Source organism: Paramisgurnus dabryanus, chromosome 7, assembly GCF_030506205.2.
Source record: "Paramisgurnus dabryanus chromosome 7, PD_genome_1.1, whole genome shotgun sequence".
In the NCBI taxonomy this organism is placed as follows: domain Eukaryota; kingdom Metazoa; phylum Chordata; class Actinopteri; order Cypriniformes; family Cobitidae; genus Paramisgurnus; species Paramisgurnus dabryanus.
In genome coordinates, this window is record NC_133343.1 from 21,672,219 (window position 1) to 21,698,630 (window position 26,412).

The 26,412-nt window shown below is 36.8% G+C and overlaps 2 protein-coding genes across 3 annotated transcripts in view; one reads left to right on the plus strand and one right to left on the minus strand.

The window, feature by feature from the left end:
- The window catches only part of zc3h3 (zinc finger CCCH-type containing 3), a 99,202-nt gene extending 88,263 nt beyond the window's left edge, over positions 1–10,939 (minus strand). The window contains exons 1-3 of one of the 2 annotated variants that reach the window (XM_073815177.1): positions 10,817–10,939; positions 8,795–10,253; positions 6,231–6,430 (exon numbers count right to left, since the gene is read on the minus strand). In XM_073815177.1, the coding sequence (XP_073671278.1) occupies positions 6,231–6,430; positions 8,795–10,253; positions 10,817–10,886 (1,729 nt within the window). In that variant the 5' untranslated portion in view covers positions 10,887–10,939. Of the gene's footprint in view, positions 1–6,230; positions 6,431–8,782; positions 10,254–10,816 lie in introns of both variants that reach the window. The other variant, XM_065265026.2, reaches the window with a different exon arrangement.
- A 22-nt stretch (positions 10,940–10,961) lies between these two features.
- Positions 10,962–20,516, plus strand: cyldl (cylindromatosis (turban tumor syndrome), like). Its single transcript, XM_065298717.2, has 15 exons — positions 10,962–11,191; positions 11,569–12,035; positions 13,180–13,443; positions 13,824–13,905; positions 14,090–14,265; positions 14,391–14,541; positions 14,747–14,888; positions 16,175–16,285; positions 16,372–16,463; positions 16,702–16,765; positions 18,387–18,528; positions 18,721–18,829; positions 18,917–19,035; positions 19,374–19,593; positions 19,675–20,516. Exons 2-15 carry the CDS (start codon positions 11,595–11,597, stop codon positions 19,857–19,859), a joined length of 2,298 nt encoding a protein of 765 aa, XP_065154789.1. The 5' UTR covers positions 10,962–11,191; positions 11,569–11,594; the 3' UTR covers positions 19,860–20,516.
- Positions 20,517–26,412: the final 5,896 nt, after the last annotated feature.

The following is a 26,412-nucleotide window of genomic DNA, read 5'->3' on the forward strand; positions in this document are numbered from 1 at the left end:
TATCTACATGCACGTGGGTCCCCTTACGTGGAAATCGCCGTTTTGTGCCACCACGTTTCTACAGAAGCCCTTAACGGACAAACATTTTTGTCTCCGACAATGACATGTTTTCCGGTGGCGGCTACTGTAGCTTCTCTATGCATTTCAAAAGTGAAAGGTGAGCAGTGGGCTGAGCGTTTGGTTGCAATTTGCAACCTCACCACTAGATGCCGCTAAAATTTACACACTGCACCTTTAATGGAACTTAACTTCCGGTCTCTGTTTAATTAATGGTCTGACTAGTTGCTAAACTGAACAAATACCTTGTCGAAAATAACAAATGTTTTGGTTTCCTAAAGCCGAGGGAATATGGCGATCATGGATTACCGCTATTTGATGGGAGGTTTGGCAGCCGAACTGTAGTTAAGATTGTATACATTATATAGTACACAATTTTACACAGTAACGTTAGTTCAGTGTAGTTTTTGATATGCTTTAGCTATGATTTGAACTAAGGTAATGTACAACCCCAAAACAGAAAAAGTTGGGACACAGTAGAAATTGTGAGTAAAAAAGGAATGGAATAATTTACAAATCTCATAAACTTATATTTTATTCTCAGTAGAATATAGATAAATATCAAATGTTGAAAGTGATACATTTTGAAATGTCATGCCAAATATTGGCTCATTTTGGATTTCATGAGAGCTACACATTTCAAAAAAAGTTGGGACAGGTAGCAATAAGAGGCCAGACAATTTAAATGTACATATAAGGAACAGCTGGAGGAGGACCAATGATTAGGAATAGGAATGTTGTCCCATTCGTGTCTAATATAGACTTCTAGTTGCTCAACTGTCTTAGGTCTTCTTTGTCGCATCTTCCTCTTTATGATGCACCAAATGTTTTCTATGGGTGAAAGATCTGGACTGCAGGCTGGCCATTTCAGTACCCGGATCCTTCTTCTACGCAGTCTTGTTGTTGTAATTGACGCAGTATGTGGTCTGGCATTGTCATGTTGGAAAATGCAAGGTCTTCCCTGAAAGAGGCGACGTCTGAATGGGATCATATGTATCAAGAACTTGGATAAACCTTTCAGCATTGATGATGCCTTTCCAGATGTGTAAGCTGCCCATGCCACATGCACTCATGTAACCCCAAACCATCAGAGATGCAGGCTTCTGAACTGAGCACTAATAATAACTTGGGTTGTCATTGTCCTCTTTAGTCCGGATGAAATGGCATCCCAGTTTTTCAAAAAGAACTTCAAATTTTGATTTGTTGGACCACAGAACAGTTTTCCACTTTGCCAAAGTCCATTTTAAATGAGCCTTGCCCAGGGAAAACACCTGTGCTTCTGGATCATGTTTAGATATGGCTTATTTTTTGACCTATAGAGTTTTAGCTGGCAACAGCGAATGACACGGTGGATTGTGTTGACTGACAATGTTTTCTGGAAGTATTCCTGAGCCCATGTTATGATTTCCATTACAGTAGCATTCCTGTATGTGATGCAGTGCTGTCTTGGGGCCCGAAGATCACGGGCATCCAGTATGGTTTTTCAGCCTTGACCCTTACGCACAGAGATTGTTCCAGATTCTCTGAATCTTTGAATGGTATTATGCACTGTAGATGATGATAACTTCAATCTCATTGCAATTTTTCTCTGAGAAACTCAGAAAACTATTTTTCACCGCAGCATTGGGAGAATTGGTGATTCTCTGCCCATCTTGACCTCTGAGAGACACTGCCACTCTGAGAGGCTCTTTTTATACCCAATCATGTTGCCAATTGACCTAATAAGTTGCAAATTGGTCTTTCAACTGTTCCTTATATGTACATTTAAATTTTCTGGCCTCTTTTTGCTACCTGTCCCAACTTTTTTTGGAATGTGTAGCTCTCATGAAATCCAAAATGAGCCAATATTTGACGTGACATTTCAAAATATCTTACTTTCAACATTTGATATGTTATCTATATTCTACTGTGAATAAAATATAAGTTTATGAGATTTGTAAATTATTCCATTCCTTTTTTACTCACAATTTCTACAGTGTCCCAACTTTTTCTGTTTTGGGGTTGTACTTGTAGTTTATTTTTCTTGTTATCAGAAGAACTTTCTTGATATTGATTCTTAGCAGAGTTTACCTGAAGTTACGTTTGTTCCAATGAAAGCCGTTTGATTATGTTGTTACTGCTGAAACAGTCTATAAAAAGCTTTCCTTGCCAATAATGTTTGGATAACACTCCTTCATCACCTTTGACTTAAAATACTGTACTATTACCTCAAATAAACACTTTATAGGTTGTTCCCTCAAAGTACAAGGGGCTTTCCTTGGCACTAATTTTGGGTAACACTCCTACACTGTAAAACCTAAAAGTTAAATCAACTCAAACCATTTAAGTAAACCAGTTGCATTAGTTTTAAAACACAAACATTTAAGTACTGTGAACTTAAACAAATTGAGTCATATGCAGTTATGCACTTATATTTAAGTTCACACTACTTAAATATAAGTGCATAATTGCACATGACTCAAGTTCATAGTACTTAAATTTGTGCGTTTTAAAACTTAAATGGTCTAATGCAACCGGTTTACTTAAATGGTTTGAGTTAAGTTAACTGTCAGGTTTTACAGTGTACCTACATTTAATTTGAAAATAACAGCTAGTGCAGTGGATATGAGACATGCTGAAATAGCTGTAGTCAAAGCACACGATGGAGAGGCCTTGGAAAGGAGCAGATGCATCTGACAAACACAGGAATCTTTTCTATCTGCAGGGAGTGAAGACTAATCAGTGCAGACCAAGTTGGCTTTGTTTGTGTAACTCTAAAGGGTCTTGAGCCAAAATACAGTTGAGAAGCTTTGGGCGGCCTCATTTCCTTCTCTCTCTCTCTCATCTCCTAGCTATTGTGTTCTGTCATTTATCTATTTTATGGGATTATCGAGGCACTTCTACCCTGCCCGCAATTCATTACACTCCTAACTGCTCACTTAGGTTTATGCCCCTTTAAATCCCCCACCAGATAACCAACCAGCCTCAGTAAACAGAGAAAGAGGGAGGGGTAGAGAGAGAGGGGGTACGAGAGAGAGACATGAGGAAGGCACTCATCAGAGAAGGAATTAAGAGATGTCACGCGGCAGTGGCCATGGCAGTGAGGAGAGGCAGTTAGTGGTGGTTTTTAACGCAGCTGCCCTCTTTTTCCTCATTAGTAATTCAATTTGCTCTTTATTAGCTGCTCTTATCTCCGGCACAGAGTCCCTCTGGCTAACCCCTCCATCACCCCCACTGTCGTTCCTGCTCTCCCCCTTCCTCCGCATGCTGCCTGACGTCCGACACGTTTGTCCCTAAGAAGCTTTCGCCCAGAACCAGACAAAACTTTCTTTTATACATCACAGAGACAGACAGATTTATGGACATTCTGATGCACAAACAAAAAAGACGAGTTTGAAAAAGAAGTAATCATAATACTCTGCGTGCAGAAACGGACCACGAGCGATTACATTGAGATGGTTCTTATTGCCTAGTACGTAGGAATGGAGTGGAGGGGGTGGAGCTGGCTGTAAAAACAGTGATTGCTTTCCATCAGGTTGGGCTTATATTCTCCAGTTCGTTAAAACAATCCAATTTGCAAAGGGATAATTACGCATTAGCTCCTTTTTATCTACTGAGCGAGAGCGCTGGCAGGGTTTGATAGTGTAGCCGTATTCGGCGTGCCACTGCTGCAAATTACCCACTATCGGCACATGTACACCATCACGGGCCGATTGGGCAATTAATTAACTCCTCGTATCCCCAGCGGATACAGGCCATAGCACCCTATCATGCTCCTTCTTAAACCAATGAGGCTCCTGGGAGCATGGTGCCCTCTGTTGGAGGTAAATGGTCAAAACTTACAGGCTTAATTCATGATTCATGAAAATTCATCATCACACCAATCTGATTTGTTTTCTTTTAAACACAATGTATATGCCATTAATCGCAATTAATATTTATATATATATATATATATATCCTGAAGACTTTAATTTGATTTTTCAGGTGTGTTTAATTAAGGTTGCAACTAAACTCTGCAGGACATTGGCCCTCCAGGACCAGGGTTCCCCACCCCTGTTATAGCGGAAGATTTTCTTTTCCGAGTGGATCATCAAGACTATTGGTCATCCCAGTTGTCAATCATTCTGATGATATGTTTACTAAAGGGTGCTGTATGTGCTTGTCCCTAGGTTTGCTTTCTGCGCACTTTAAGGTGTATATGTGATGTGGGCTATGGTTTTAGCCATTCATTGGAGCTCGCGTTCTTACCATATTTTTTTCAAAATGTCTGAGGGTCGCTAGAGAAAAAGTGTTTACAAATTGTATCACAAGAAGAGAAAGGCCTCTGAAGAAAGACACAAGACCAGTGTTTTTGGGAGAATGCCTCAGTCGCAAAGTTTCTACTCAACAGGTAAAGTTTGGCATGCTATTTGGAGAAATCCATTTAATATCACTGCTAGTAAAAGTTGATGCAAGTAAGCTATGATTAGCGATGCTAGCTAAGTCACAAACCGATTTCAGGAAAATCTTCCGCTATACCTTTAAATTCATACATGTATTTGTGTATTTATATATATATCATCATTCTGTCTCAAGCGTTGTTCTCAAGCGTTGTAGACCCAATGGTTTGCAGTTCATTCTAATGTTTTTTTTAAACTCTAAATTTTAATTAATAGCTTCTTTGTAAAGTCTGTATAATTTGACGGATTCACAAAAGATGCATATTGATACAATGATAAATAAACATACATTATGACAAACCTACTTTCCAGGGTAGTCCAAATGTGGAAAAAGGAAACAATTTCAAATACAATATGCTCTTTTTGCATTCGGGAGAATGTTTGAATTGAAATGTTTTTATAATACAATTTACTCTGTTTATACTTTACTTTTCTTATATTAAATTACTTAACTCATTACGTAAAAAGACAAATGAAATATTTATGTCATGACCGCTTTCAATCAGAATTTTGATTATGCAGACCATTCTGTAAAACATGGTAAAATGAGGTAAAAAATGATGGACTTGTAAAATGCTCGTTGTACTACACTAATAACTACTCCAGATACTTGAAATGTGCAAAATTCTGCAGCCAAAGTTTTTGTGTGAGGCCTAGTGGTCTAGAATGGTGTTTCTTAAACAGGGATCCACAGACCTCTAGTGGTATGATGCATAAGTGCAAGAGGTCCATACAGTAGAATTTACATTATTATAAAGCGGTGTCCCTATTCTAAGGCTGCTTAAAATGAAGCCTTAAATGTGTCTTTATTTCTCCATGTTACTAAGGATAGAACATAGGGATACTGCACAGGCTAGGCTATACTGAGATTTTTGTGCACTTGTAACAGCTAAACATAACGGCTGGAAATTTCAAAATAAACATTTAAATCATTGTTAAATAAATGTGTGTATTTAGCAGAAAAAAAAAGTTTATTGTCACTGTTTTAGTATGTAAGTCATGTTTCGTATTAATATAATGCGGTGTATGTTGCGTATATTTCTAAGATGATTAATTTGATATACTGTTGGTTAGTTTAATCTACATAATGTGTCATATTTTCTAAAATATTTATTTTAATAAGTCAGAAACTCTATGCTGTGTCCCACTGACAGGCGCTGTGGACGCTTTAGTGGCCTTCAGAGGCTGCGACCTTCAAAGACTGAGTGCTCGCCTTCTGCGGTCACGTCCTTAGAAGGTTGCAGCCTTCGAATAATTTTTTAAGCTATATTAGTATATTTTGCCATTTTCTGATACAATAGACAGCAGAACTGTGGATGCAACAAAGATGCTGTTGAACATGTGGTGGGACTTCATACTGACAATAATAGTGAATTAAACACTGTTAAATTTGTTTGCTATAAAAAGATTATTGATGGCAATTAGTATATTCTGTTCTGCAAACCATTGGGTCTACAACGCTTGAGAACAACGCTTGAGACAGTATCACTGAAATACTTCAATGAACTAATCTCATAATGGCTTTATTACTACAGTACCCAGTATACTGTTCATCTCTGTGTTTTTCATGAAAACATAAAGATCATTTCAACTCTTCACTGAGGAATACAAACAAAGCTGAGATAATGAATTTCCCAGAGACTGTTTTGTGTTAATTACTATTTAAGCCAATTAGTCACAGTAGGTGTAAAAACAATCTCTTGGTCTGCTGGTTTGAAAAAAGCTGCATGATATGCAGTCTTAGTAACTGACCTGATCTTGAGTTCCCCAAGGAAGCGGCTGTCAGAGAGAGGCGGCGCAGCTTGTGCTTGCCAAATGAAACCAGCACTTTGGACTGTGCTCGCTTGGCACTGGTCGGAGACTTCACCTGACTGGGTGTACGCCTCCGCAGTGAATACCGGCTCCTTGATGTCACCACAACAGGGATGTTTCTCCTCTCTAAGGAAGGAGTACTGGGAATAAACAAGCATGTATTAGACATGGATAGACAAAAAAAAATGGAAGAAATAATAATGAATATTTAGGTAATAACAAAATGTATTGTTTGAATGTTAGCTTGCACAGCTTGTTTTTTTAAAGTGCAGCAGATAAATGAAAAAACTGTGTGCTTCCATCAAGGGAATAATTTAAGAAAAAAGTGTCACAGTTGCAACTAATAATTAATGCACGTTTTTTTTCAGATGCATTTCAGAAGAAAATATCTCTACTTAAAGGAATAGTCAATTTTCTTGCAGAAAATGCAGATAATTTACTCACCATGTCATCCAAAATGTTGATGTCTTTCTTTGTTCAGTCGAGAAGAAATTATGTTTTTTTTAGGGAAACATTGCAGGATTTTTCTTATTTTAATGGACTTTAATAGAGCCCAACATATAATACTTAACACTTAACAGTTTTTTTCAACGGGGTTTCAAATGACTATAAACGATTTCAAACAAGGCATAAGGGTCTTATCTAGCGAAACGATTGTCATTTTTGACAAGAACAATTAAAAATATGCACTTTTAAACCACAACTTCTCGTCTAGATCCGGGCGTGATGCGCCAGCGTGACCCCACGCAATACGTTATGACGTCAAGAGGTCACAGAGGACGAACGCGAAACTCCGCCCCAGTGTTTACAAGTGTGGAGAAAGAGGAACGTTCCTACATTGTTGTATGTCAACTGATACTAATAAATGTCTTTGTGTCAGTTTATTGTTTACAATGGTCCGCAAATGTGCGTTTTATATATGTAACACGTGACCTCCCTACGACACTACGCATTTACGTTAGGTCGCGCTGGACCGGACCTAGACAAAAAGTTGTGGTTTAAAAGAGCATTTTTTGTTTTTCTTGTCAAAAATGACAATCATTTGGCTAGATAAGACCCTTATGCCTCGTTTGGGATCGTTTATAGTCCTTTGAAACTCCGTTGAAAAAAAACTGTTAAGTGTTGAGTTAAGTATTAAATGTTGGGCTCTATTAAAGTCTATTAAAATGAGAAAAATCCTGCAATGTTTTCCTCAAAAAACATAATTTCTTCTTGACTGAACAAAGAAAGACATCAACATTTTGGATGACATGGTGGTGAGTAAATTATCTGGATTTTTCTTTTAAGAAAATTAAATGTACCTTTAATTTTGTTTATTAATTTTAATTTTTAAATTCTAACCAGAACTAGAAAAAATAACTCTAGGGCTTTCACACTGCGCTTAATCCTGGGTTATCTTCATTTTAAACCCTGCTTTGAACCCTAGGTTAAGGATCGTTTCACACTTGTAATTTAGAAGCGAGGTTATCCCTGAAATTAACCCAGGGTTATGAAACCCAGCTAACCCTGCTTTTGTGTGAAACGAAGCAGGGTTAGAATGTTATGACCCCAATTAAACACAGCTGAAGCAGCTAACCGAGGTGTTCAGGGTTGCTTGATAATTACAGGCAGGTATAGGAGCAGGGTTTCAGACAAGTGACCTAGGGTTTAGGAATGCACAGTGTGAAAAGTCAGATTATAAATATACCCAGGTTTATCTCTTAACCCATGGTTAAGTACGAACAGTGTGAAACGTGAAACAGATAACCCAGGATTCCATTAACCCGGGGTTTAGAATAACCCAGAGTTTACTACTTCCAGTGTGAGAAGAATGTGACGACTTGCCCCAAACTGACATGTGTGCTAATGTTGGCTAAATCTCAGGGTTAGCTCAACATAGCATGTCAGCTAAAGTATCAAAAAGACACGTTATTTTCTCCTCTATTTTATGCAACATAAAAAATTTAACATTCATGCCTAAACAAAGTTGTATTGCATAAATTTAAAGTGATTTTTTTTACTTTTTAAGCCAAAAAAATAAGAAAACGGTGCTAACGTCAGATAAGAGCGATCTTGACCACATGTGAACACAAAGTTGACTATAGAAGTCGTCACACAAAGTGGCTATTTGATTTTTGAGATAGAGCCTCTTGTGTTGGAGTTATGAATAGTGTGACAACTTACCCCACTCTCACCTACTCACTCTCATGTTTTTACACATATATTTGTTCTGATGAAAACGAAGAAAGATATTTTGAGTAATGTTTGTAACCAAACCGTTCATGAGCCCATTAACAGGAAAAAATAATACTATGGAAGTGAATGGGACTCATGATTGGTTTGGATACAAACATTCCTCAAAAATTCTTCTTTTGTGTTCATCAAAACAAAGAAATGTATACAGGTTTGTAACAACATGAAAGTGAGTAAATGATGACAGATGTTATATTTTTGTTTTTACATCGTCCTATTTGAATATGGTGCACTGAAACTCAATAAAACAAAGCCCTTACTTGCTAGCGGACCTTCTGATGATCTTGGTTCTGCTCCTAAGCTTGAAGGCACCAGCTGATATAGAAGTGGTGGGAGGGTTTGAGTGGGCTGGGCTTGAGGACATAAAATGCCCCCTTTCCCCTTTTGGATTATTCTTACTTGCAGTCCACTGATACGCAGTGTTCTTACGGATAGACGCAGGAACTGAGCCAGATGTATTTGATGTAGCACTTTGCCCGGCTGCCTTCCAGCAATAGCGGCTGGTGTGGCTTACAGGAGATGTGGAGGCAAAGCCAGTTTTAGATTTTTTAGCTACTACTGTTGATGTTGTGACATTTTTTAGCTTCTTTGGTCCTTCAAGTCCACCCTGAATTATTCTTACAGGCGCCTTATATGATTTTGGTGAAAGTGGCTTGCGTAGGTGTTTGCTTGAAGTGTTTGTTTTCCCAGTTGTCGATGAGGAACAAGCTGAAGACACCCAGGTGTACTTTGAGGTCTTAGGACTTCCAGAGGAAAGAGTAGGCTTGCGAGAGATTTTTTTGTTTGAGCCAGAGACTCGTTTGACAGAGGTAGTGCCATGAGAGGATCCATGGGCAGGGGAGAGAGATGTCTCTATGGAGCAAGCTTCCGCCTTAGGAATGTTTTTTATGTTTACGACCTCTTGGGTTTTTATGTTTACAACCTCTTGGTTTTTTACCCAGGTAAACTGAGATCGCTTATGGTGCACGCCGACACATGTCTGTGTTGAGTCTGGTTTTAGTATGACTTTTGTCGGGCTTGAAGAAGCCTGAGATTTAAGGTTACAGTCAGAAGAAGCCAAAGGAGGATCCTTATTGATTGCTGGCATTATGACAGTCCTACTAGATAAGGCAGGAGCAGGGAGGTCTGCTTTGATTTTTAAGTCAGAGGGATTAGTCACAGTCGAGGATGATTTTAAATTGGGTTTTATCTTCGTTTCAGGTTCACCTTTTTGATCTGTTGATGATAAAGCAGAATCCACCGTGTTACTGGTAGATGAACGGTTAGGAAAAGTTTGTCTAGCTGCTGGTAAAAGCACAGTCCTCCGTTCACTGGTTGTCTGTACTGTGGTGTTTTCCTGTGAAGTTTTACTTTGGACTGAAGATCCTGCAGATGTACTTTTTGTTTGCTTTTCTGGTGTCTTTTCACTGCTCCTAACAATTTTTGTATCAACTCCTGAAACAGCTGTAGATGTGGTGCTGATGTGATGAGAGGGATGGTTTACATTAGACACATGGGTATAAGGGTGAGACACATGTCTCCCAGTAGCCCTGGTGGACTTGTTGCTAAGTGAGTAAGTTTTCCTCCAGCTCACGGCAGAATTATGTACATATGGCTGTGGCAATGCTGAGTATGACTGTGTGTAGTGTGATCCATGACCCCGACCCCTCCGTGAACCCCGTCTGGCTCGATCCCATTGGGCGGAGCTTGAGGGAAATCCACCTTGAGTGTTTTTATAGTCATCAATAAGATCTGCAATATGAACAAATAGTAGTGTGTGAGGTCAGATGGCATTCAGTTTGGTAAGACAAAACAAACTATAGGCTTATAACTGCATTAGACAAACATTAATTACGTTACTCTTCTTCAAAACCCTCTGATAGATCTTTATAAAATACATATTGACCGAATTAGATCATAATTGATTAACATATTTAAAAAAAATGAATGACTGAACTAAGAGGTAAAGGCTTAAAGATATGATAGACGTGATCTGATACTTAAGACAGCGTATTATTGGCAACGATGCTGGATGTAAGAAAACACGCGTAATCATTCAAAAAATGGGTTTTTACTTCATTACTCTCCATTACAATAACCAGCGAAGAACTACAATATCAGCCATTTGGTTAACCTGCCAATAATTGACATAATTCACAGTATACAGTGTCATATATTTCAGTTTGAGCGTTGCTTCAGTGAATAACCGTTAGCTTAGCCACACTCTTACTGAACATTTGATTGCAGTAAATATGTTAAATAACGAAAAGGGAATTAAAATACATTCACTATTAAAGTGTTTAAAACATACTCACTTTGCAGCTGCTCTATTTCTCTTTTTAGCGCTTCACGTTCAGCCATCTTCAACCAAAACACGCGTGTCATAAGACCGCGACGAGGCAAGTGATGACGTACACAACCCGCATCCAATCACAACAACGCTTCTCAACCAACAGATGATACTGTGGTTTTGGTTTAGATGTGAAACAAACTACGTCTGCTTGTGTGAAACTTCACACACCGAATAAATGTCTTAGTGAAACGTAGTTTTCTAAACTATTTGGAGCAGCATTATAAATGTCCGACTATGTATCGTTTCTATTAATGTAACTTGAAGTTTATTTCTTATTTGGAAGAAGATTTGACAGTTCTGTATTTAGTAGAGAAATCGAAAGTAGTTGCTGACTTCGGTAAGCAGGATTGTGTACATCATATCAATGTTTGCATGATTTAAATGTAAAAAAAAATTAAACACCGTAACTTCACACTTGTAAACTTTTATTATAATTAAACCTTATTCGTCACATAGAATGACAAATCAAAATGTCAGTGATCTACTTTTGAAAGTTACTATAGCTACTTACGGTCTTGTGTTTACAATGCAATACAATTACATTTTTCAGTCAATCTGCTTTGCCTAACTACAGTATATTGTAAGATTTTAAGTAGTTTGCAAGAGTAATCTAATGCACGTTTTTCTGAGGAAGTTTAAGACTGTATGGACAATTACATGCTATAGAATGCTAGGCCCATGTTCACATTGCTAACAATAGTGTTGTACCTCCAGTCTTTCAGGTGACAGGATTTAAAGAAATGAATTCAATGGACGAGCATGAGTACTTCATCATTATTGCTAAATCGCCTCCACCAAATGGATATCCAAGTCCTGGTCAAATATGTTTTATACATAAGAAACGGTATGAGGAAAGACAGAAAAGAAACAACAACAAAATATTGCCTGTAACATGTATTGGCAAATTCTATGAATATGAACTTGAAGCTGGGGTTTTGCACAAACTGACACGAAGATCAGCAGAATTACTGTTGGCACTTGAATCCAATGAAGAGCGCATGATGGCACTAACCAATAAAGAAGAGTTGGAGAGGTCTTTGCATCTGTCAGAGGGCAGTCCAGTTTTTGTGGAATTGTCTAACAAATGGCTAACAGGTGTGATTCGATACATTGGCAAAATCACATCGACTATATGTAGCAGTGAGCCAATAGCGGGAGTCTTCTTTGGGGTAGAACTACAGGTGAGTAGTTTGTATGCTAGACTGTCACTGTGTTGCATGTAGAAGAGAGACCGAAGGGTAAATGATACAAACAGTGTACTAAAATTTGAACATTTTAGGACAGGAGTGGGGAACCCTGGGTCCTGGAGGGCCACTGTCCTGCAGAGTTTAGTTCCAACCCTAACCAAACACACCTGAATTTCAATTCCAAGTAATCCTGAAGATTTTTCAGGTGTGTTTAATTAGGGTTGGAACTAAACTCTGCAGGACAATGGCCCTCCAGGACCAGGGTTCCCCACCCCTGTTTTAGGAGCATCTAAAGCAGTGGTCACCAATCCTGGTCCTGGAGGCCCGGTGTCTCTCCAGAGTTTAGCTCCAACCCTAATCTAGCTCCAACACACCTGAAGCAGCTAATTAAGGTGCTTTAGGTGTGTTTGATTGGGGTTGGAGCTAAACTCTGCAGAGACACCGGCCCTCCAGGACCAGGATTGGTGACCACTGATCTAAAGTACTATTCGGACAGGAGTAGTTTTACATAGGGAGGTGGGGAATTTTTTTATATTTGAGCTTCTCAGTGATTTTAGTCCCGTCTAAATGCTCCATGTCAGTAATCATTACGGTCAAAATCACTTCTCAGAGGCATCAAACTTTTTACGAAACTGACGTTCTCCCCAAACCGAAATTAAGCACAGCGTTTCCTCTCTGGTCCGATTTAGAGGTTTTCTCGGCGTGTTGCCTGTTTGAACATGTGATATCAGGAAGCACGGAAATGTGCACGTGACGCCGAGGGAGGTGACGCCCTGCTAATCGAGTTACCCCTCCCACTTCTGAATGTTTTACTGAGATTTCTAATCCTGTGCGAATTGACCAGCTATATTACAGACTTACTGTGGTAAATCACATTACTCCTTCTACCCCCGTAAAACTAATCCTGTCCAAGTAGGGCATAAGTAGCCCTAAACAGACAAACTGCCCTATAGAGCGTGTTTTGCCACCATGTTGTTCTTTTTCTTCATCTGTATTTTTAGAGGTAGCTTGCATCATCATTATGTTAAATATGCACAAAGAAGATTGGCTGTAATGCGCAACCTTACAGCTAGATGCCATTAAAATTTATACACTGCACCTTTAAAAGTAACATGAGGGTCTAATTCTTTTTTTCTAGGGTGAAGATAAAGGAAAGGGCCTGAATGATGGCTCCTACTTCAGCAAAACATATTTCAAATGCCCCAAATACTCAGGCATTTTTGCCCCCTTTACCCGAGTCAAACCAATGGATACTAGCAATTCCATGTCACACAAGACACCTGCTGAGCCTCTTGTTATTGAAGACAGAGTGGCTTTTTTTGATGAAAGTGAACATCTTCACCATGGCATGGTTATTGACATAGTGGACAAGGAAGGCGTCAAATGGGTTGTCATATCCACTGTGAGTACTAAATTACTTTTAATGTAACTCATGGTTAGGGCCACATGGAAATTACACCCACAAAACTACACAGATGTTTGCAGAACATGTTGTATACCAAGTTTTATATGCTGTACATTTAATTTCCTCCCCTCGGATGTATCAAACATAGCAAATGTTGTGGCTAATTTGTATACTTTGTATACTTATACTACCCGCCAATAAGACATCAACTCATGTTTAAATTTGTCAAAATCAGTAGAGAAAACACAAAAAAATCAGCATGTTTCATTTAGGCTTGATCAACGCTAGTCTCATGAGAAGATTAATTAGATTTGTCTCCTTGTATCCAGAAATAAAAACAATCATTTTTGTAAGTGACAGAATATTTTTTTTCTCAGGATAGGGATGAAGATGGGAAGAAAGGGGGAGTCAAAGAAGTCCCATTGGAATGTGTACTTAAAGAGGAGTTGTTACCTAAAGGTAACATGCTCAAATCACTTTCCATGCAGTCTACATTTGTTTTTCTTTAAAACCCTGAGCTTTTATACAATAATTCGGCCACATACACAATAATTTCTGTACTGTCAGTGTCAATATTGTATATGGTTTTTTTTTTTCTTTTATTGCATTATTTAATTGTGTTTTATTTATTTGGTTTAAACAGATGAAACTGAAATAATGGACAGTTCTCTTGGCCCAGAGACAGGAGATGTTATGGATGTAACAGGAATCACTATTGGGTCATTAGTGAAGGTGAACTATAATACACCTGTGTACGGAATTGTCCGCTGGATTGGATATTTGTCGGAATATCCTGAAAAGCGTGTTGGGTTAGAACTGGTAAATTCTTTGTAGTGAAATCTGTTCATAATGGTCATCTTTATGAGTTGTGTTAGTCATTTCACAGATTTAAACTAGTAGCCTCTGGACTATTTAAATAATTTGTAAAAAAAAATATTTTATAGGAGAACAGTTGTGGAGTGAGTGATGGAACATTCAAAGAAAAACGTTACTTCCAGTGTCCTCCTAAATGTGGTTTATTTGTGAAACTGTCATCTTGTAGTCCCGATGACCGTTTTACTGGTGCAGCGGAAACAATGTTTAATGGAAAGTATGGTAAGAACCTGTTGTACTTATCATGATTCATGGAAGTTCCAATTTACATTATGGATATGTGTCATATAGTATCAGTGAAGAGTGACATTTTACCGTTCTACTGGTTTATTGGTAAATTATTGTCACAAACAATATTGCAATGTCCCCACAAGGAAGTTCTGAAACTTGCACATGACCTATGCATAATTTTTCTTCTCTATAATAGATCATGACGTGGCAGGTGCATCTCTGGATCAGGAAAATGTGCCACCAATTAGTTCAGAAGACGTGTTAAAGCGACTGACTGGCAGAATGAAGGGCGTTCAGGGTCACTGCAACTCTTGTTATATGGATTCTGCCCTGTTTAGGTTAGAATTCAAATCAAACTTTAAGGTCTATTTCTTGTACGAAATATAGGTGCAAAAGGGAAGTAGTGGTATATGAATTTGTAGTGTAAATGCCAATCTGTCCTAAAACACTTCTGAAAGCAGTGAAGCACTGTCTACTTCCCTTTCAATCAACTTTTGTTTTAAACTTTGTCACTTTTGTGTACTTTTTGAAAAAAAACAAAAAAACATTTGAACTCCTAAATTTACAGACTTCACAGACCAACATCAGTATACATTCTGCTAAATGAATTAATAAAGATACGTAAAATAGCAGATGTTACGCTCAAACCTGTACCTTGTTATGTACAGACAGTCCGTTTTTTTTACATATGTGACCAGACATAAAACCAATCATAAGTGTCAGATTTTTATTTTAGATTAATACATTATCTGAAAGCTTTCCATTAATGTATGGTTTAGTTAGCATTGGACAATATTTGAAAATCTGGATTCTGAGGGTGCAAAAAAATCTAAATATTAAAGGTCCCATTCTTTCTGTGTTTTTGAAGCTTTGGTTGTGTTTACAGTGCGCAATATAATGTATTCTATGAAGTTCCTCCTTCAGAAACACGTAACGAGTTCTGATTGTGTAGTTTGTTTAGTGTGTTGTGTTTCGATAGCAGCTTAGCTTGCCGTTAGCTTAGCTGGTACTTGCCGTATTACTTTATTCCTTTGGGCTTTATCATTTAACAGGTATTATTTATGCTAATATAGCAAAATTACACACCAACTAGGGTTTAAAAAATAGGATCAGGAAGAACGTGACCTTTAAGAAAATTGCCTATAAAGTTGTCCAAATGAAGTACTTAGCACTGCATCCACTTACAGAAATAAAAGTTTTTATATGTTTGGTAAATGTACAAAAAATCTTCATGGAACATGATCTTAAAGGCGGGGTGCATGATCTCTGAAAGCCAATGTTAACATTTGAAATCACCTAAACAAACACGCCCCTACCCCAATAAAATATGGACCTTCTTTTGAATAGACCGCCCCACACATATGCAACCCAGGCAACGATGTTTGGTTTTAGACACCCACCTTACTGCTGATTGGCTACAAGGGTGTTTTGGTAGTCGGCCCAACATTTTTATCAATGCGAAATCATTTTTTGAAATACAATGAGCATATTTTAAGAATTTTAAATCTTTTATATGAATAAGATTCATTATGTAACCAGTATAATAAATAATTTAAAAATATATATGTATTCATTTCTCTTCACTTATACCATAGCCTAATCTGATTTCTGTTTTGTCATCCAGTTTGTTTTCTTGTTCATCAGTCCTGGATTCTCTACTTTTTAAATCCACAAACCATGCAGACCAACCCATTCAAAATACTCTTCTAAAAGAAATCGTCAACCCTCTGCGCAGGTGAGTACATGAATTATATTAAGCTTATCATAAATATTTTTCCCATTTAAAAACAAAATCAAGTGAACGCAATTCATTTTAAACAGAGATGGTTTTGTACGAGATAAGAGTGTGATGAAGCTTCGACATCTATTACAGAAGCGCAGCCGTTGCTCGACTTACACCACAGATGAGAAGGGTATGACATCATAGCAGTTTTCCGTACTATGTCAAGCCTCAAAGAGATTTATCATATTGCTTACTCAGCAGCAAGTCATCAAAATAAATCACAGCTGTTTCCAAAAACATGTAAATCTCGAAGATCTGCTGACTGTTAAGCCTATAGGATGTTTGTAGTTACTCCAAATACCAAATGTTAAGGTATTCAAAGCATTTATGCAGCATTTATTGATTTATTTTTTATTTGTTGTGTGTAGACCCTGAGGAGTTTCTCACTCTCATCATGCAAGATGTTCTCTCTCTAGACCCTCCACTCAAACTGTGGGTACTGCGTTATTTCATTGTTTAGTACATTATGGGGTTTCCCAGACATGGTTTAGATTAAGCCAGGACTAGGCCTTAGTTATATGAGGGTATCAAAGCAGTTTTTACAAACATACCTTACAAGAAAACATAACTAGTTGAGATAAAACAATGGCACTGATATATTTTAAGTAGGGCTGTCAAAATTACCGCGTTAAAGCAAATTCATTTTAATGCCACTATTTTTATTAATGCAATACGCAATTTCTGTTTGACCCTTGGTCTAGCCCACAGCTGGATGATTGAGACGCAGCAAGTGGACCCACGCTGTCTAGATGATTTGGAGGTTTTCATAAAAATAAGAACATTAAGCTCTCGTCTAGCGAATCCAATGCTCTAAATGGTCATTAAACATCTAATATGATCTTTATCTGTACGTTTCCTGAGAGGTGTACCGTCCCAAATCCATGATCTAAATCAAAGATGCGTCTTCATTCACTTGCTCGCATTTTGGTTTCGTTTTTAAATATAGAAATATCTGTTTTTAAAAAGAATTCACGCAGGTATGACCTATAATCTGTTATATCTTAAGTTAATGTTTGGTTAACTGTTGAGGAAAAGTTTCTGTTGTGTAACATATTAAACCCTTGCATATCTTAAATCGGCCTGTCTCAATGTCAAAATTAAACAATAAAAGAAAAACATACATTTAACATAATATTGATATTGTTTTTGCTTTGCATAAACAAGTGTAGTTCTGTCATGTTTTGTCAGATTCCAACAAATCATGCATAAGTTTTTTTTAAATAGAGACTGTTAAAATATAAATCACTAATTTTTGAAAATTTGCTCATCCCAACTCAATTTGGCAGCACAGGTCAGAAATGATGCAGCAGCAAACAGAAATGGAGAAAGAACAAGGTCTTCTAAAGGGAAAATCATATATAAAACTATGGCTGATGGTTCTGTTAAAAATGTATACAGGCTGTTGTAAACATACATTTGCATATAGCATATTTATTTAGCATATTTATCCAAATCCATGTGGATTAGACATTAAAACTTGAAAAGTGTTAAATTTGGGTAAATTTAGAACAGATAAAAATGTGAGATTTATTTGCGATTAATCGTGAGTTAACTCATGAAATCATGCGATTAATCTAGATTAAATATTTTAATCTATTGAAAGCCCTAATTTTAAGATATGTCAGTGCAAGCTGCTCTCAGTTAGGACAGCTCAAACTAGCATTTTAGTCTTAGACTAGACATAAGCCTTGTCTGGGAAACTGCCCCTACATGTTTTATATTGCATGATAATTTTTATTCCACTTAACAAGTCTGTTCTTATTGTTTTATTGTTGCTTTTGAGAAACTAATGTAAATTATTTACTGTATTTTTTTCCATGTTTTTGCAAACTATTATTTTTCAAACACAAATCATTTTTTAATCGAATTCAGATATACAAGAACCATTTAAGTATTGATTAGTCAAGTTTAGATTCGCAACTACAATGTTTGGTAATAGTTTAAAATAGCAGCAACTTTCCATCTGCTAAAAGTGTTGTACTGTATGTGATTGTAACATTCAAATAAATCTCCTATATTCTGAAATATTCATATAATTTTATTCCTTGATCAGGAGTCAGTCAGGTACTAAAGGCAAAGTGCAAAGCTGTTACTACTACCAAATCTTTATGGATTACAACCATGATTTGGTACTGCCGACAGTACAGCAGCTTCTGGAACATTCCTTTTACAGCAACAGTCTCAAATTAGCAGAGGTACTTTCCCTAATACGCATTTTATTTAGGTGAAACTGTCTACTGTACTTTCACTTCTGTTTTTCACTTCTGCGATGCAGTAGTGTGGTTTCACAGTCCATTTTTTACCTGCAGATGGTGCTGTTTATCTCTACTTAAATATCTATGCTTACAGTACAGTACGTATACAGTTTATATTCTTTATGTCTCTAGATACCTGCCTGTTTGATTCTTACAATGCCACGCTCTGGAAAAAGCTTCAAAATGTTTCCAAAAATCATTCCATCTACGGAACTAGACATCACCGGTCTTCTTTATCAGGGTACGTTGTCATGAATAACAGGACACTCACTGTTTTTTGTTTCTGTGTGGCTATCTGTAGCATACGTAAGGTTTGTTTGTTTATTAGGTCCTCACCCATGCGTGGTGTGCGGTCAGCTAGCAACTGAAGAGTGTTCTGAATGCTTCAAGGAATCAGTTTTCAGCCATACAGGATTCAAATACTTCTGCAATAAATGTTCTGTTCAGGTCAGACCCTTTCGTGCTTATCATTTTGTTTTATTTTAAATATTATTTTATGTGTTATAAATGTATGCATCTGACAAATCAGAAAAAATTGTAAAAAATTAACCTATTGCATTGCACCATGCTCTACCAGTTGAGCTACATGATACACACGTACTGTATATGAAAAATCTGTGCAATATAATTCTTAACAAATCTAAAATTTGAAATGACAGTGAATATATCAGAGATTTTTCATTTTGTATCATTCTGAATCCATCAAGGCACTTGAAGGGAACACAACATGTCAATGCCAGACTGAAATTTAAATTTATTTGTTTTATATATCACACCTGCCACAGGTTCATGCTCACCGACAGCGTCAATGTCACAAGCCCAGCAGCTTACAGCTTCCTCAGGGCTTCTCACCGAGTTCAGGCTCAGATCCACGCACTCCTCCACGAGAAAAACTAGAGCTGTTCGCTGTGCTTTGTATTGAGACCAGCCACTATGTCTCTTTCGTCAAATATGGACCACAAGCTACTGACTGGATATTCTTTGATAGCATGGCTGACCGTGTCGGTAAGTGAATGTGTTGAATTTTGAAATTCAAATACGTTTTTTTTTGTTCACAGTACGAATTATACAATATCATCCTTGTAGGTGAAGAAAATGGTTACAATGTCCCGCAAGTGTGGGCGTGTCCTGAAGTCGGCCAGTATCTGAATATGCCTCTGGCTCAGCTAGCAAATCAGGTGCCTCGAGAGATGGAAGGAGTGGCAAAACGTCTTTTCTGTGACGGTTATATGTACCTATACCAGAGCCGCAGTATGTCTCTTTATCGTTGAACGAATTAATGCTTAATGCACACACATGTACAGTAAATGATAGGTCTGCTTTGTGAATATGAGGTGGGCGGTATAATCTTATTAAACATAATGGATGATAAAGCTGATTTTCCTTAACAGATTTAGAGTTAAATAAAACTACTCAAACGTGCCTTGTATGTATAAAATTGTTCAGTATAAAATTATGGCACTTTTTTAATCCATTCTGGATTTTTTTATCGGAATTGAAAGAGTCTATTTTGCTGTATTTCTATTTATGCTCAACACTGCACTGCAAGAATACTTTAGCTTGCTGCTTAATTCCTATATGTTTAAAAAAGGGATAAAGACATTTTTGTTTACATTTAAAATTGACAAGATAAAAGATCCTGCTGCAAAATGTGTAGTTTAAGAATAGATGTTTAAGAAAACTTCCTTTTCAATTGTTGTTGGTTTTTGAGGACTATTTATTAAATTCTGTATAAGTGAATAAGATTATGAGCCATATGTAGGGACAGTTTCATAAATGATCTGTCATCATGTTTTGATTTATTTTACTAGACATCCATTCATTATACACACTGTCTTTTGAAAATCAGGTTTGGCTGTTGTTCTATTGCATTTGATTTAATTCCAATAAAAAAGATCAAGCAATACATAAATCTGTTTTGACAGCAACATTGATATGAGGAACTACATCCTCTGCTTCCTCTCTCAGTTTCACTCGCGTGTGAGCCGCATAGATCTAATAGAAATAAGTTCATTACTTGCCTCGCCTTACCAATCAGGATAAGTCAAAGATGAGTCTATTGTTTGTTTGTGTCATTTTCTGTCATATACATATAGTAATTAATTATCTCTCCCAGCACTAAATTGACTTTTGTGTAATCATCATTTGCTCTGTAAACCTTTGTGGGATAAGATATGCTCTGAAAAAGCTCAATCATTTGGATCAAGATATGCCTCAAGTTTGAGGCTTCACTAAACATTTACACTAGGCTGTTGTTGCCTAAATGGTATAGAGTCTGGTCAACGCTTCTAATCTCACGGTTGCGCCTGAGGTACCCTTGAGCAAGTCATGTTTCCCCGAATTGCTCTGGGTGCTGCAGCTGCCCAGTGCCCACTGCTCTGGGGTTGTGTGTGTTCATGATTTGCAGTGCGTGTGTTCACTATTCGCTAGGATGGGTTAAATAAAGGAAGGTATTTAGAGGAATGTTTGTAACCAAACCGATCAGAGACCCAGTAATCTAGAGCGAGTAACACAATGCCCCACATTTTGTGTGTACGTAGCATTACAAAGTCAATGTAAAGATGCGATCAGATGCATCCTCTTGTGGGGCGTTACGAATGACGTGATGGGCGGCGCGTTTGCTGCGAAAATGCACTATTCACCTCAAATGCATCTTTGCCCAAGTTGAAAATATTCAACCCGAGCGAAAAATGTGCATGACACGAAGTTAAATCCCTCGAGTAATCTAGAGCGAGTAACGTGATGCCCCGTGTTTGGTGTGTATCATTACAAAGTCAATGAGTCATGTGAGACATTTGTGCGGAAATTTGCATCATGGGAGGGGCTTATGAGACTTTGGCAAAGTTCACATTTTTCAACTCTTGCGTTTCCCGCGGCAACGCTCAATTCGCGCGGAACGGATGGTTATTTGCGTCTTTGCGTTGAGTTAACATGTAAATCACTCGTGCTTGCCGCCTCTTCCACGTCTGGTGTGAATGTTTTTTGGGCCAAATTTTATAAAAAATGCTGTGTGTGTGCGCGTGCACCTGTGTGAGGATTAGAGAACACCACTTTACATCTTAGTTCGGCATCTTTGGCTGTTTTTTTTTTTTTTGCCAAATCTATAAAAATGCTCTCATTTTGACCCCAAGAGACTTATAAGGGTTAAAAAATCTTTCTTCATGTTCATCAAAACAAAGAAATGTATACAGGTTTGAAACAACATGAGAGTGAGTAAATGATGACAGAATTTTCTTTTTTGGGTGAACTACCCCTTTAAATGCTGAGGTCACATTTAGAGTATGGGCTACCATATGACGTCACTTTGCATTTGGACAACATGGAATAAGAAAAATGCAAAGTTTAAGGCATTCATCTACATACAGTCGGTTCCCAGAATTGCATATCTTGAATTTTAAGGTAGTTTAGGAAAGGAAATTAAACACAAAAAAGAACTATACTATACATTTTATCTTTCTCTTTGAATTTGAAAGTTTCTTTTAATTTCTTTAATTGTGAAGCTTTTTGAATTGCTTCAACATGCTCACACATGCTATATTCATAAAGCATTGTTTAAGGAAGCGGGAAGCGCAGACCTGTGATCAACAATCCATGATTTATAAACACAGGAAAAGTAGTAATGTCTGGCACTGTATCAATAAGATGCTCAATGCTTGTTAACTTCATTATGTTAAGCACTCAGGGTGGGGTCCATTTCAGCTGAATGCACCTGACAAATTCAATTGAAAGGATTTAATAGAATTACCACCAACAAATAGTACTACTATATTAAGATTATTTAAAACATGTCAGTCCATTCTACTAAATGCATATTTTATAACCTATTACTGTCAATTATGTTTTACAGCTTACAAAATCATCTGTACTGTAGCAACTCAGATATTTGCATTAAATGGATAGTTCACCAAAACTGTTATTAAAAGTTATTAAACTTATTAAAGTTAAAGTAACATAATATTTACTTATTTTAAATAAAAACATTTAAACTTGTTTTTATAAGTTATGTCCACTTATTAAAAGCCAAAACTTAAAATAGTAGGTTGAATTGAATTAACCAAATTGTTTTAACTTCATGCTGCAGCATTTTTACAGTGTGGTAAATAGGCAATTAAAAGTATAAGCTAATAATATAAATTACCTTATTCATAGTCAACAGCACAAAACTGCATGAAGAAAATATTGTTTTAGGTCATCCAAAAGTATTTCGATTGAATTCAGTCTGGGCTCTGGCCTTCTTTTATAGTTTGTCTATGTGTTTCAGTCCCCCTGTTCTGCTGGAAAATTAATCTTCAACCTAAATGTAGATCTCTGGCTGACAGAAACAGGTTATCTTCAAGGTTTTGTGGTCCCAGTTTTTACACCTGGCTTGACAAAATTGTGTAAACATGATATATTTGGTTTGCCAAAGCAACTTTCAGACCACAACATTTTATTATTTTGTCAAATGGCTTTAAAAAATATTTTTTTTCTGACATTGCATAGCTATAATTTATTTTCTTATCTTAGTACTGTCTGACTTAAATGTAATTTAAATAAATTTGATTAATTTTTAGTGGTGGGCAAAGATTAATCGCATACAAAATTAAAGTGAGTATTTGCGTAATATGTGTGTGTGTGTGTGCACTGTTTGAAATTATAATGTATATTTAAACACACCAACATACACACATATTTCAGCAAGTTTTAATTTATTTCATTTATATATAATATAGAACATGGGTCTTCAATAAGGGGTCCGCACCCTTTGGGGGTCCATGGTGATTTTACTGGGGGTCCTCAAAATATTGTTTGAATGCAAAATATTTTATTTTTGAAAAATGAAATTGAGTATGAACTAAAAATGCAATAATAGGCCAATAAAAAAATTTGGTTAAAATGAGGTGCATAACGTTCCCACAATAAATTCTATCCCAAAATATTTTTATTTTAATATAGTTATTTATAGTAATAGTAACAATCATAAAAGTAAATCCAGTCCTAATTTGTTACATGCACTGAGGGGTCCCTGCTCCTCATCTTTATCCATTTAAGGTGTCCTTGCCCCGAAAAAGGTTGAAGACGTCTGATATAGAATATATAAAAATATTAACATGCACTGAGGGGTCCCTGCTCCTCCTCTTTATCCTCCTCCTCTTTGTCCTTGCTCCAAAAAAAGGTTGAAGACGTCTGATATAGAATATATAAAAATATAAATAAATATAAAAAATTACTAACCCTTAGCTATGTATATTGTGTTAGACTTGATGAGACCAGTTTTAGTGAACTTATGTTGCTGTTCTTGTGTTGCTCTAATTGCTTCTATTGTAACCTCATTTGTAAGTCGCTTTTAGACAAAAGCGTCTGCTAAATGACTATATGTAAATATACACAAATATATATACAAATGTTTCTGAAACACATACATGAATTACACACAACACACATTCATACATTTTGCAAAAAATCACTTTTATGCACAATTAATCTTTGCCTTGAAGATTAGGTTTTAAAGAGCACCTATTGTCCGATTCACATGTGTACATTTCCTTTGGTGCGTTAGTATGTATTAGTACAAACCTTTTATCTGAAGCACCCTGTATTGTTCGTATATGAAAATAGCATGCTGCTAACTAGTTGTAACTTCAAAGATCCAGGAACATTTATTAATGTAATTCATGGGCATAACACTTGATAATTCTGTAGGGCTGGTTCTTTATAAACAAGAGGCCCCATTGTACAATGCTTAGCCACAGTAAATTACTGTAACACTTGTGGTCACTTTGAGTAAAATGCCTTTCTTCAACAAACTGTCAAATGCATTGTTAGTAAGAATTCAAATAAACTATGCTTCGGTCTAGTAATAGGTCACTAGCATGGCTATTTACAGTTGCCAAGCAACACTTGCCGAGCATCTCGGTGTATTAATGTAGGTTATTAATGTGAGGTCATTTAACAACAAAAATAAATGTGGCTTATCTAAGTCCATTTTGTAAACATGTTTAGTTGCCCAATAGTCTGAAACTGAAACATCACATCCACAGAAACCTATTTATTAGAAACAGATTATTCAAGTGCATAATTCAACCGGGATAAGTTTCCAATTTAATAAGGCATGCTAACCCAGTAAAACATCCATACAGTGGATGACTTTGATCTGTTCTCGCCATTGTCAATTTAAATTCATGTTTGAAACTATGAGGACCATGCCAAGACCTTATCAAATCTCTCATTTTGTTAACAGCTCAAACATGCACTACTGCTATTACCATAAAATCAGCACTTTTTCGTAAGAAAGTGTCAGCATTTATTACAATTTGTGCCACAAACTGAACAGATGTTTCTTTCATCATCCTTCATCTGTTATTCTTCATGCACCTCAATGGGGAATGTGTTTGATCTCTATGTCCATTAAGAAGTTCGGCTTACGATCAGCAAAATTTTGTGACCTTAGAGTTTAATGACATTTTGCAGACTTATATTGGTGATAAAACAATATTAGACATAACACACATTGTGGCACAAGAACCAACCTGCCTGTCTGTCTGTTTATCCATCCAAAAAAATAAAAACTGTATATAGCTTTAGTAGCACTATACATTTAGTCACCTGTCATCTGTATATAGAAAGCATAAACATCTGTGAAAATAACATGTTTGCTATAATTGCACATTGCTCAGTGTCAAGTTAATATTAATATCCTACATGCTTACAAATGTCATGCTGTCATTTGTTCCACCGCTTATCCTTGTTTGAGGCTGGACAGTGTTTATTTGTGGTTCTTTGAGAAGGTTTTATCAGAGAGGAGAGTATAATAGAGCTACTGGCCTTTGCCTTATGAGGTGATTCCCAGAATGGTGACATTAGAAGGGCCAGTACGTCCTATTATTGTTCAGTAATTTGATTCCTGTTACACACACACCTGACATTTACACATATTTCTGATGGAGAGCTTAAGGAAGACTATAACACCTTTCTACAAAAAATGGTCAAAAATTTTCCAAGCTGTCACCGGGGCAGTAGCATTAAGCCCTAATTTGTAGGTACAGATATGTATACATTTAGTACCAATATGTACCTTTGGGGTAGTACTATGCACTCTTTGGTACCAATTTGTATGAACTCTTTGTAGCTATGAATTCTTTTGGTTCAAAGGTGTACTTTTTGAAATGGTACCACCTCAGTGGCACTTATGGATCACTGTTTGACAATTTTTCTGACAGTGTAGATTACAAAGTGACATTATATAAATTACAAGTAACATTTTATAAAACATGAATTAAATAAGTGAAAATTATATATATTTTCTTGAAACAGTTAGTTTCATATACTTTTTGACACACACAAATAAATACAATAATTACCAAAAAGTCCATGTTCCTGGTACACTACACAATGTAACTATACTCTAAGTTTACCTCTGACCCTATAGGCTGACAAATGGTGATGATCATTCATTTTTGATAAAGGGGCAACTGAATTGTCTCTCAAAAGGCCCATTACACAATGCATTCATGGGTCTGCAACAACTATCAGTATTGATTATCACCATCGTGCAATCAGTCGAAACTCAGATCACGCTCAGGTAAGCCTGAGCATGATCCAACACAAACAATTGTCTTGATTATCTGGCAATTCTCTAAGTAATGATGCTTTGGCTGAAGGCCTACTTGAAAGTAGCAGTGTTCTAGTTTTTGTCCATTAAAAGGAAGATGAAATCATATCACAGATTAGATCTCTTTATCTCAATTATTTATTTCATGGTACTGTATCAGTAGCTGGGTTTCCATCACCCTGTTTTTTGCGCATTTTGAAGTATCCCATCAAAAACGAGTGATGGACAATTTC